The sequence below is a fragment of the Magnolia sinica genome, chromosome 10 (genome assembly GCF_029962835.1).
Source record: "Magnolia sinica isolate HGM2019 chromosome 10, MsV1, whole genome shotgun sequence".
Taxonomy (NCBI): domain Eukaryota; kingdom Viridiplantae; phylum Streptophyta; class Magnoliopsida; order Magnoliales; family Magnoliaceae; genus Magnolia; species Magnolia sinica.
In genome coordinates this window covers 75,498,001-75,510,246 of record NC_080582.1, presented here as the reverse complement: position 1 = coordinate 75,510,246, position 12,246 = coordinate 75,498,001, and the positions used below count along the sequence as shown (strand labels likewise).

The 12,246-nt window shown below is 38.2% G+C and overlaps 1 protein-coding gene across 1 annotated transcript; it reads right to left on the bottom strand.

Annotated features, from left to right (window-relative positions):
- Positions 1–567: 567 nt before the first annotated feature.
- Positions 568–3,439, bottom strand: LOC131217025 (uncharacterized). The gene is made up of 4 exons (XM_058211706.1): positions 2,568–3,439; positions 1,387–1,457; positions 1,118–1,307; positions 568–1,008 (listed from the first exon to the last, which is right to left on the bottom strand). Exons 1-4 carry the CDS (start codon positions 2,682–2,684, stop codon positions 811–813), a joined length of 576 nt encoding a protein of 191 aa, XP_058067689.1. The 5' UTR covers positions 2,685–3,439; the 3' UTR covers positions 568–810.
- Positions 3,440–12,246: the final 8,807 nt, after the last annotated feature.

Below are 12,246 nucleotides of genomic sequence, written 5' to 3'. Positions count from 1 at the left end.
TGCTCTTCCCATCCTTTCAACATTACAGTCTGATAAGCAAGAACATCTGCACCTCTTGACTTTTAAGCCAAATATAAATGTCCAAGGGCATTCAATCTTGGCATGAGTGGCACACATGAATAAAATCCATACCATTCATTTTGAGAGACAAATCCTAGCAATTGATCAGACAACTTTTTGAAGACTGCACTTGGGAAGGAAGAAAATATCTCTACTCTTGAGTATTACAGTTGGGATTTAGGTGGGATTGCTCTTCCCATCCTTCCACATTACTAGTAGTAGTAAGCAAGCAGATTGCAACTCTGATTTTATGCCAAACACAGATTTACAAGATTTAGTAGTAATAAGCATTCAATCTTGGCATAAAAGAACCAAACCATTCATTTGATAGACAGATCGTCGCGACTAATCAGACTACTTTGCAAGATTGCAATTGGGTAATATTTCAAAGATAAACTTGGCATTGTCATGAGATCCATCTCACCCATGTTATGTTTCCCGCATGGCCCATCCAGTAGGCCCATCAAATAAACATTAAGAAATCAAAGCCCATCAAATACCAGTGAATGAAAAATCTGAGATCATCTATATGGTTAAAGGGTATTGTTTTTCCATATGATAACAGAATATAAACATCTGCTTTCCTTTACATAAAGAGAAGAAAATAAAAAAAGAAAAAGAAAAAATCTATGCATATAAGAAGATTAGATAAAAAGGAAAATTAATCACTTGGTTGTATGCAAGCTAGAAGTCCATGACATTAAAGCAATTTTTTTCTCTATCTAATGAAATGGAGAGAGAGCTTTAAGTTTAAACCCTCAGAGCTACCTGATCTTGCCATGAAATCTTCCTCTTTCCTGTTCGATTTGATCCGTTTCCAATGTCCCTACATATCAATTTTTTCATATCGCTTCCCATTGCATCCCTTTCAATGGAAGGCCTTTTCAGCTTTTTCTCCACTCTCAAAGGTTCCCAAACAACCTGAAATTCTCCAGTTTCTTCTGCTTCCTGCAATCGAGCAGGATTACATAAGACGTAAGCAAAACATTCCCATAATTCCAGAGATTTCACATGATGAACGAATCAATAATCGAGAATGTAGGACTGAATTGGTTACCGGAACGGATATCTGGTTCAAGTCCAGAACTGGAGATTGGCTACGAGCAGCAGCTTCTTTTGCCTTGAAATTTCTTTCCCTTGCTGTGCTTTCTATTTGGAGTTTCGGATTTTGAGGTTGAACGATTTGCTCTGATGGGGTTTTTTGTAGTGGGTTTTTCATTAAGTATTTATATCTCCGTCGTAAGAATCTGAAAATGTATTAAAAAATAATTCTATTTTTCTGATATAAATGGAAACCGAGGAGAAAAAGATAGAGAGAAATATTACCTGACTTCAGCTGAGAGGATCAGTTTCTTCTGTTTTGCCACTAGCAATCTTTTCTTCGTAGATTCAGTTTCCTGCAAAACATTTAAAGTAATCCACCGATAAGTCGGAGGAAGAAGAAAAAAAGAGACTGCATAGGATAAAAAAATTTCATGAAAAGGTAAAAAAGAAAAAGAAAAAACAAATCAACCATAAAAACAAAGCCCAACCCTAGAAAAACCACACAGTAGGCCCAAGAAATCAATAAATCGAGAAAGGCAAAAGATACATCGGAATTCAAGAAATTGAGGAAGCCAAATCAACCGTCAAAACAAAGCCCAACCCTAGAAAAACCACATAGTGAGCCCAAGAAATCAATAAATCAAGAAAGACAAAAGATACATCGGAATTCAAGAAATTGAGGAAGCCAACAACAATCCACCAAGAAGAGATTCAATAAATCGGAAAAAGAAGGCGAAACCCGCGCAGGAAAAAGAACTAAAAATTCAATAATAAATCAGAGAGAAGACCCAAAAAAATCAATAAATAGAAGATAAGCGAGATATCACAAAGAAAAACTCGAAAAAAAAAAAACCCTAAAAACCAAAGAGAGGAAAACCTAAAAACCAGATCGAAGAAAACCCTTGAAATTTCATAAATCGAGAAACAAATTAACAAATTAAGAAAACCCAAAAGAGAAAACCCTAGAAATTCAGCAGAAAATATAACATAAATATTCTATAAATCAAGAAGGGAGAAAACATTCTTTAGATTTTTCGTAAGACAAAAATAAAAAATAAATAAAAGAACAACAACAACAGACCCACGAAAAATCTTCAGATCTTCAATAAAATAACACCCTTAAAAAACCCATCAAACAGAAATCCCAGATCTGTTTCTTTTTCCTCCCAGAAAAGAAACCCCAGATCTCTCAAAAATCAACAAAAGTAGAAAACCCTGCAAAACAAAAACCATCCATCTTTCATGAATCAGGGCGAAAAGAAAACCCCAGAAACTAAAAAAATCCCCAGATCTTCCATAAATCAAGAAAAGAAAAAACCCCACAAGAGAAGGAAAACAAAAAAAACAAAAAACAAAATCCAGAACAAAAAACCAAGCATCCCTTCCTAAATCGCCCAAAGAAAAAAAAAACCCAGAAATCAAAAACCTAAAAAAGAAATAAAGAGAGAAATCCAAGATCTCACCTTCTCTAACTCGTCGAAATCTTGCATCAGGATCTGATGCTTACGCCTAGCTTTTGCCTCTTCATCAACGGCATAAGAAGGAGAAGAATCCACAACTCCTTTGGACTTCTTCATCATCTAGAGAGAAAACCCAGATGGAAAATCTCTATTGAAGAGAAGGAAAGAGAGAGAGAGAAAGAAATAAAAGGAGAGAGGAATACAGAGGAGAAATAAAAGGTGGAGAGGGAAGGAAGTAAGAAAGAAGGGTTTCCTTCTCTCTTGTTGAAACTCTGACCGAGACAACCAAAGAAGAAAAAAAAAAGCCCATATAAATCGGGAATAGTAGCTGGGCTTTTGTTTGATGGAGATGAGGTTTTTTGGGTTGCAGAGGGGCATTTCTGGCAAGTTTGTTTTTGTTGGGGTTTGGTTGGAAGACATTTGAACACATCCTCTCTCTTTCCTTCTCTCTTTCTGTCTTTCCTTCTCTCTCTCTTTCTTTCTTTTTTGGTTTTTCCTTTCTCTACATAAATTTAGGTCCAGCTGGGCCATTAGGAAAGAGAGAGAGAGGAGAGAGAATGGTTGAGATTGGGAGTCTTTGAAGGGGTATCTGGGTTGTTGTTGTTGTTTCTTGTTTCTTGGTTGCTTCTCTTTCTTTCCTTCCTTTCTTTTCTCTTGGATAGCTTGGATTTGGGGCCTTTGGATTGTTGGGGTTTGATGAGAGAGAGAGGTGCTGAAAAGGCAAGGCTGGATAAATGGCTGTATTTCTCTGATGATGATGCAGCTTCGTGTTGTTGCTTTGTAACATGGAGACTTGTGGTGGGGGATGGTGAAATCAGGATTTTTTTAGTAGTTATTGTTGATTTTACCAAAATACCCTTGCCCCTTTATTTATTTCTGTTGGGTGGATGTATGCTTGGGTGGGAGATGAAACCAATAAAGCAGTGTCCAGAAATAAAAAGGAGTTTCCTTGTTAAGATGGTGAGAAAGGGATTGATTAGCGGTGGAGGTGGACATGGTATGGTGCATGTTAGTATACATAAGGTTTTAAATGAGGTTTTGTGGTTTCAATTATATGGACCATCAGATTGTCGATCTGGACCGTTCATTATGTTAGGGTTGAGTTCTCTATGAAACGTCCATTTGTGAACAGACATTTTGGGTTGGTCATGTCTCTTAAATCTCATTTAGATCAAGCGTTAGTCGTCGTTTGATGTGTGGTGTGGAGTACAAATGAATTTGCAAAGAAATGCCGATGGTGGCAGATGGTTTGAAACGATATGTTGGATGGGGCCCACAAAAGTGCTAGTTAACCTATGAACACTTGGTGGTCCCTATTAATTAATGAAATTAGGGAAGAAATTAGGTGCGCATTTATTGTGACCCATTTTACTACATTGCTCATCCATTTGACAAATATTTTTAAGCTCTAGCTCAAAAATGCATAAGAATCAAGTATGAGATAAACCACATTATAGAAAACAGTGGTGATTGAATACCCTCCCATTAAAAACATCTTAGGGCCACCTATAATGTTTTCATCATATTTATTCACCATGTAATTTATTAATAAGGTAATATAAGACTCAATGAAGAGAAAAACTAAACATAAGCATGATCCAAAACTATTGCGGCCCATTAATGGTCAATCACTACTATTAATGGAATGGTCCATTTAAGAATTAGATCTCCTTTATTTTTTTTTATCATGCCTTAAAATAATCTAGAAAATAGATGGACATTCTGAATATAAAATACATACATCGAGGTGGATCCCATCATAAGGACCTCACCGTCTTAGGTGAGGCCCGGCCGCACCTAATCCCTCTATAAAATTAGCATTTTATTAAAACTTTTAAATTAAAAAGAAAAGAAAAGACAAAAAGGCTAAATGCGAATACCATGTGGTTCATGTGCAGAAGCGCAGCAAACCTTTAAATACACCCTCATGTATTGGTGCACTAGTGGAGCAGATTAACACCAAGGTGGGCAAATAATTTTTAAAAATCTCATTTTTTCCTCCAACCCACCTGTCTTTTTCTCTGTTGGCATGATAACATGCATGGTAGATATTGCTTTTACATCTGAAACAAATGGTGTTGATTCGGCGCACCCATTTTCCATTTGAGGCAAAAGCAACCGGGTTGACCATTCAAACCTACTCAGTGGCTGTTTGGATACATGATCGGTTCAAGTTAAAATGATTGTTTAACCATGTTTTGGCTGAGTTACAAGAATGGAAAAGTTGTTCCTTTAGCCCTAAAAAATAAAAATCCTCAAAAAATTGGATTTTCCATTTTTGTTTTATTTCCAATAGTGATTTTTCTTTTTAACCCCTTTTACATCTCTCTTGAAGTGGATTGCATGGTGTGCCAATCTTGGTGGTTTGTTGATGTCACCATGTTCTAGGGGCCATATGATTTTTGAATTATATCTACATTGTTCATAAGTCCTGTGAGATCATTTTAAGGATATGCACAAAAGTGAGGTAGATCCAAATCTAGAGTGGACCACACCATAGAGAGCAGTGAAGATTAAATACTCACCATTGAAAACTTCTTGCAAAGGCACAAAAGTTTTGGATCAAGCTGGCATTTGTGTTTTCCTTCATCTATGTCAGTGCCCTTTATAAGAGGTTGAATGACAAATAAACATCATGGTGGGCCTAAGAAAGGTTCCAATGGTGGGTGTCATTGTGTCCACTATTTTTGTGGTGTGGTCTACTTGAGTTTTGGATCCGGCACATTTATGGGCCCAAGCCCCAAAATGATCTAAAAAAAATATAATGGATGAACGGTGTGGATATAACACATACATCATAATGAGGGCCAGAGCACATGGTGATGTCAACAAAGGTATGTGGCACACCATGCAAACTGCTTCCCTTCTCTACCTGTGTTTGATTTGCGGAATTAAATGGTAAGAAATTGCATTAGGTTGAATTAACACCATCCTTACACAGTAATTGCATGGTTGGAAATACTCATGCATCTTCACCATCTAATCCCACGTGTAAGGTCAAATTCTTCCCTTCAGAAATACACTATATTAATTAAGTAAAGCCTATGTTTGGTGGACTTTGAAACTGTAATCAATGGACCACATCTCACAGCTGATGCCAGTCGCCTGTACACATATGCAACAACTTGATTGTCACGTATAAAAAGCATAAAACATATACATTAATGTGGAGCCCACATATGTAATGCATTTTGAAATCCACTAGAATTCTTGCAATATCCACCCTTGGCTATAGAATATATGATACTAGGATTAATTTAATATTTTCTTTTATTTCCAAACATTAGATAGATTTTGCATAGACTAAATATTAATTTTAAAATACAGAAATATAGCTTAAAATTCAAAATAATTAACGAAAAAATAACGATAACCCTCTCTATCAAGTCATACTCTTGACTCGATGACTAAGTCAAATGAGCTTGGATTCACGGAGCTTAAGTGTGACAGTTACCACTTCTGAAATACCAAGTTTCAAGTGCATAGTTACTTTTGAAAGGCATGGGATAAAGAACCAGGGTATTCTGAATTAAGGAAATTTTAAATCCAAATATTCTGAATTCACGATGCCAAATGAGGCTGAATGGCACCACACCCACCTTTTATTATGCCTTCATAATATTATTTTTGTGTTACCAACCTTTCGCATGCTTTCATAAATTTTGTAGTTAAAAATTAATACTCCAAAATGTGTTGTATATTAAGTTATCCAACATCTAGTTGCAGCCAAGGACAGGAATTTGATCACCTACAACAATAAGGGAGTTTCTCTTTTGTTCCACAAAATATGGGGAAAACGCTTGTAAAAAGGGGATCTAGATTCAAATCCACCAAGAATTTAAGGTGCTGAATTTAGTCCTTGAATTGAAATCCAATGCCAGAGCCTATTACATGGTGTGGGCCACTTGAGTTTCCTATTGTCTGGATTTTTGAGATCCAAGGAGAATATTAGGGGACAAAAATGATGAATGGATTGGATTTCAGTAAAACATAACAATGGATCCACACTTGATTTTTTACATTAAGCTTATCCTAAAAACATTTATATTAGATTGTTTTATATGTATATTGTTGAGGTCAAAATATGGACTACCCTCCACTCAATGCTGCAGACCTGTGATGAGCCCTGGTCCTGCACAAAAGGGTAAGCAAAGGAGATCCTGGCTCAGTTAGAGGACCCTCTGATGCATAAGTCAGGCTAAAGAATCTGGGTCTAAGTCGAATGTAGAGAGATGATGCGAGATATTGTGTACCTGTAGCAATGAGGCCCCCTGGTAATTATATTGGTGGGTTGGATGATCCACGTCCGTTAATCTTGGCAAGATTCGCTCAATTAGTGAGATATTGTGATCATGGAGATATTATCCGTAATCCATGAATTCGTGCTGCATATCGTGTCTTAAGAGCGCGTATCCTTCGGCGAGATCTTCGGTCACATCTGCGTTTGGATAGTTCCCTGATTTGACACTTGGAAGATAGTTCCCTGGTTCGACACTTGGAGTAATCACATTTGGCCTCAGCCTCGGCCTCATCTAAGCCGAGGCCGAGTGTTAGTAATCGGGGCTAGTCGCACAGCCTTTGCTACGACTCATGGCCTCGGATTAAGATCGGAATGTAAATTGATCATTGATCTGAACGACGGTTACTCAATGCCCAGAGTCAGGATGAACCAAGAGAGGACTCACACTACTTATAATTCATATGTTCTCGAGTTCTCCCCTCCGAGCTCCAAAGTTTGTAGTTGGCTTGGCTTGTTGAGTTGAATTTCTCCATAAAATACACACACCTTGACATGGTATGATACAAACATTATACATGAGTGAAAATGAGTGGCATCCAAACAGGCCCTCCGTGTATATCTCAATTTCCAAAAGATTCTCGTATAAGCTTTGAACTTTGCAATTTTAGAATAAAAAAATAATAGTTTTTTACATGTCCACGTTAAGTTGAAGCATCTTTTTATATGATAAGATAAAGATGCACTAGTGATATGAGAGCACTATAAGTTACAGTACACCTAGTTGTATTGGGCTGCTTAGACACTTCAATCAATCAATCTTAACTGTCCATTAAGTTCAGTACAATTCTCAAGTGCTTTCACATATAAATTACATTGATCGGACGCTCCAATGCATCTTGATTTGGTCTTATTTCTATAGCCATCCTTTTCCCAAGCCATGGATGGGATGGTTAAGATTGCCTAAGTAAAGTGATTATTTACAAACATAAGTAATCCATGATGGAGGCTAACAAATAAATGGATCGATTTCTGGGTTGTAACTATTTTTATATAAATGATCTTTCCCGTTCATGTTTAAGGCCATTGGTCAAATGGCTAATATTTGTCCAATTAGTGTGATATTTCCATGGTGGCCTATGAAATATGCATTGGGCATGATGAACGGTATAGATCAATGGATTGGACCGTCTAACTGTCCTAATGCAACTATGGACACTATATAACTAAGAGCACTGCAGCATTTCTCAGATGGATTAGGAAAGAAAATGAAAGAATAACAAAAAGGTGATGACAGACACCAATTTTTTCTTTTTTCTCTCCTGTCCAGATCAAGTACCTGAATGAGAATGAGATGCCTGCCACTGTACACGTGGCATGCGTCTACCTCAATCCAGGCCGTTGAAATTAAGGGACCAATCGTGGATGAGTCCTACTTAACAAATGGTCCTTACCTTCTGATTTCTGGCCATCAAATCGAAGGAAAGAACTTAACCGTCCAAAATTCGAAGCCAATCTCTAGGAAGCTTATGATTCTTCTATCAACCTTATCTCAGGCTATTCCACACCTATAGTGGGCCCATGATCTGGACGGTTTAGATCATGTACAAATACGTGTATGCATGCATGCCTACGGATGATTATACTCTGCCAGTGCATCAATGTATACCAAAAATAAGAAAAGATTGTCCATCAAAAGTCAAGGGTATTTTGGTAATTAGCCAATTAGAGCAAAGGTGTCCTATGGTAGAAGGAATCATGGCGATGGAGAGTCCTTTCAGACCTTTGAGAAGTAGAAATCCAGGGAAAGAGGGAGGAGAAAATGACTACTGTGGACAAAACCTTTTATCCAGCGGTTTTTATGAAGGAATACGAACTTTAGTTACCAACTTAGACTCACGTGCGGACAGCGACTTTTAGGACGAAACTACCCCTCCTTTTCACTGCTGCGTCGTTTCCCTTCCCTCGCTCCATTTGGCAAAAAAAAAAAAAAAATACAGACGAAAACTCCGCCACCGCGTCTGTTGCTTGGATCGCACCACGCTTTAGCTGGATCCCACCCTCTCTATTCATCAGCATTATCTCGTTTTTTTTTAAATGGTCCTTCCTGGAAGAAAGTACGCACTACAGGTATAATGTACATTTACCTAAACGGTGAAAATTTTTCGTGGGCCATTGAATTGTTGGATGAAGTTCGCATCTTGGTTTTCGGTTCATCCATGCAAAAATCATCCTATGAACATGATGGATTACAAGTAAAACATCATTGTGGGGGAATAACAAGGTTTCTACAGTGGAACCACCGTTTCCTGTGTTGTGTGTTGCTCTTTTGTGGTTTAAAAAATAATTAAAAAATGAATATTCAAAATTTTCAAAATTTCGGAATTTTCCTGCCAAAATGTCTTTTTGAATTTTTTAAATTAAAAAGTGCGGTGTGTGTGCTTTGTCCCACATCGGAAATACAGAGAAAAACTTTGTGGTTTATATGAGATGTTGAGAAGGGTATTCTTACTTGGAGCTTTTTTGGAAGAGATGAAACATGGGTTGCGTGTTCCAGTGCTTCGCACTGGAACACACGCACGCGCGCGCGCGCGCGTGCGCTCGAGCACGGGAGAGGGTGAGGGTGAGGGTGAGGGTGAGGGTGAGGGTGAGGGTGAGGGTGAGAGTGAGGGTGAGGGCGTGGGCGTGGGCAGTGAGGCAGTGTGGCTGTAGTGGCGCTAGATGGCGCACTTCGCACGTGCGCATCTTATCGCAGAGTGGTCGCTCCCTCGCGACCTTACGCGAACTCGGTGCGACCTCGGTGCGATGTGTTTGGTCAGAGCCTTAGGGCGGTGTGGATCTGAAATGTTAGAAATGAGCCTGGGTTTTATAGGTGACTAAGAACGGTCGGATCTTAAATCCGAAACGTCCAGCCGTTTCTTAAACGGATAGCTACTTTAAAAGCCACAACGGTCCGAAAACGGACGGGCTAGGATGATCCAACGGTCAGATCTACAGATCTAATGACCAGAAACGTCTGAAATTAATGGACAATGGCCAGAAACGTTTTTCAAACGTTCTGGACCATTGAATACTACACAGCAACGGGTCTAAACCTGAGGCCTATATAAACTAGACCATTCCAGTCCGATTGAATCATCTCAACACACCATCTCCCCATCAAATTAGATACGGTCCATAGCTTCATTTTAGAATACTTTGTCATCTCCATAGTCTAAGTCTGCCAGAATAAATCGACTGCGTTAAAATTGTTCCAGAGTGGACCTATCGTGATTGCTGCACGCTGGATCCAGATAAGGCTTGTCTTATCCTGAAAGCAATTCGCCTGTAACCCATCAGCAGTTGATAAGGGGGCGAATCACACTTTAAGGACAGCGTATTTTATACGTGATTCAGCCTAGTGATAATTTTATTTTATTATTTGTTTTTCGGTATATCCAAAAGTAATTTTCTAATAGTGTGACCCACTTGATATTTAGATATACCACCATTTTGGGCTGAAACCCTTACTTTAGATGAAAAAACGGATGAACGTCGTGGATAGTCCACATACATTCAAGGCGGGCCCAACTCAGTATATTTTATTTATTTATTTAATTTTACTATTATTATTATTTTTTTTTTTTTTTTGGGTTAGCTTGTTAGTACACACCCATGTCAGTACACACTCCATGTTAGCCACCCCTGCTAGGGATCGATACCAAGACCTCAAGTGTTGACATAGAGGTATCTCCGTTCAGTCTGCCAATTGAGCTATGGATCTGGGTGTGCCCAACTCAGTTAACTCAACACTATAAGTGTGTACTGAGCAAACTATAAATACAAATTGCGAGAGGTTTTGGTCCATTTGACCTACTTCTCGGTTCACGATTGGTGAAATTCCCCAAGTAATTCATAAATTTGACGGAGATATCATAAAAATATGATAGGGACCTTCCACGGATTCATGTAATGTAACGAAAACTTTTATGAACCGCTCGGTCAATTTCATTAATTGCTCGGTCAAATTCACCAAAGAGAATTTCATGTAAATCTCGGTCAATTTCATTAACTGCTTGGTCAAATTCACCAGAGATTTTTAGGACTGTGGACCCCACCTTTTATCCAGTTGTTTTTATGAAACAATACAAACTTTGCTTTGCAAACTAGACCTGTACATGCGGAGACCGAATTCTAGGACGAAAATACCCCTCCTTTTCACTGCTGCTTTTCCTCTCCCTTTCCACTAATGCTTCACTGCCGTTGCTTTCACCCACTTTGCTCACCCGTTAGAAAGACCAAAAAAACTCTTTTTGTGGGCCCCCCTTATCAACATTTTGTCTTCTTCTGAAAATGATCGGTTCAGTGAAGAAAGCATGCACCACAGGTATATTTTAAACTCAGTTGGGCCCACATTGAATGTATGTAGTATAGGTAACAGATTGGCTACTCCACCTGACACCAGCCCCGTGGCTGGTGATCGGTGCTCTGTGGGCCCCACCATGATGTATGTGTTTCATCCATTTTTAATGTTCATTCCAAGGCTTTATCTTAAAAATAAGAGGGATATAAATCTTAGATGTACCACAATACAAGAAAACAATAATGATTGGATATCCATCATTTAAATCCTCCTGAGGCCCACTGTACTGTTTATTTGAAATCCAATCTGTTTATTACGTCATAAAGACCCAGATGAAGGGTAAAAACAAAGATCATCTTAATCCAATACTTTTATGGCCACCAAAAAGTTTTTAATGGTCGATGTTCATTAAACACTGTTTCCTGTAATGTGGTCCAATTGAGATCAGGATATACCTCATTTTTTGTATAATATCGTAAAATGATATATAAAAATAGATGGACGGCATGGTTGAAACACATACATCATGATGGGGCCCACAGAGCACCGAACACTAACCATTGGCTGGTGGCCCCAAGAGGATAAGCTAGGATGTTCGTTTGAGGAACATTTTCATAAAAAATTGAGTAATCTAGTAGATATACCCTGGGTTGTTGGAAACTTATATTAGGCACATCCCCTATAACTGATGAAGAATCTTAGATATACCCTGGCCCTATAAATGTGGGATCCACCTTAGGTGGTCTAAATAGTTCACATTTTGGCTTCATTGTGCATAGAACATCTCCACAATGTTCTATGTCTTCTACTAAAAGTTTTATGCGTTTATATCGAAGAGCCATTGTTTTATGTTATGTTTGTAACTTTTCAGCTTTTCATTGTTTTATGTTCAATTGCCAGCAGTTACACCATTCAGGCATTGCAATGCTTGGTAATTGAAATATTCAATGCATGTAGATGCCCCCAATTCAAATGATCCTGAAGTAATCTCACATAGTTTTGTTTTTTAAAATTCTAAAGACTTACCTTTATAGTTGGTAAAATTGGAGAAGCTATATTGGTGGGTATTTTGAAAGTGACTTATTTTCCAGGGTATTCATTAT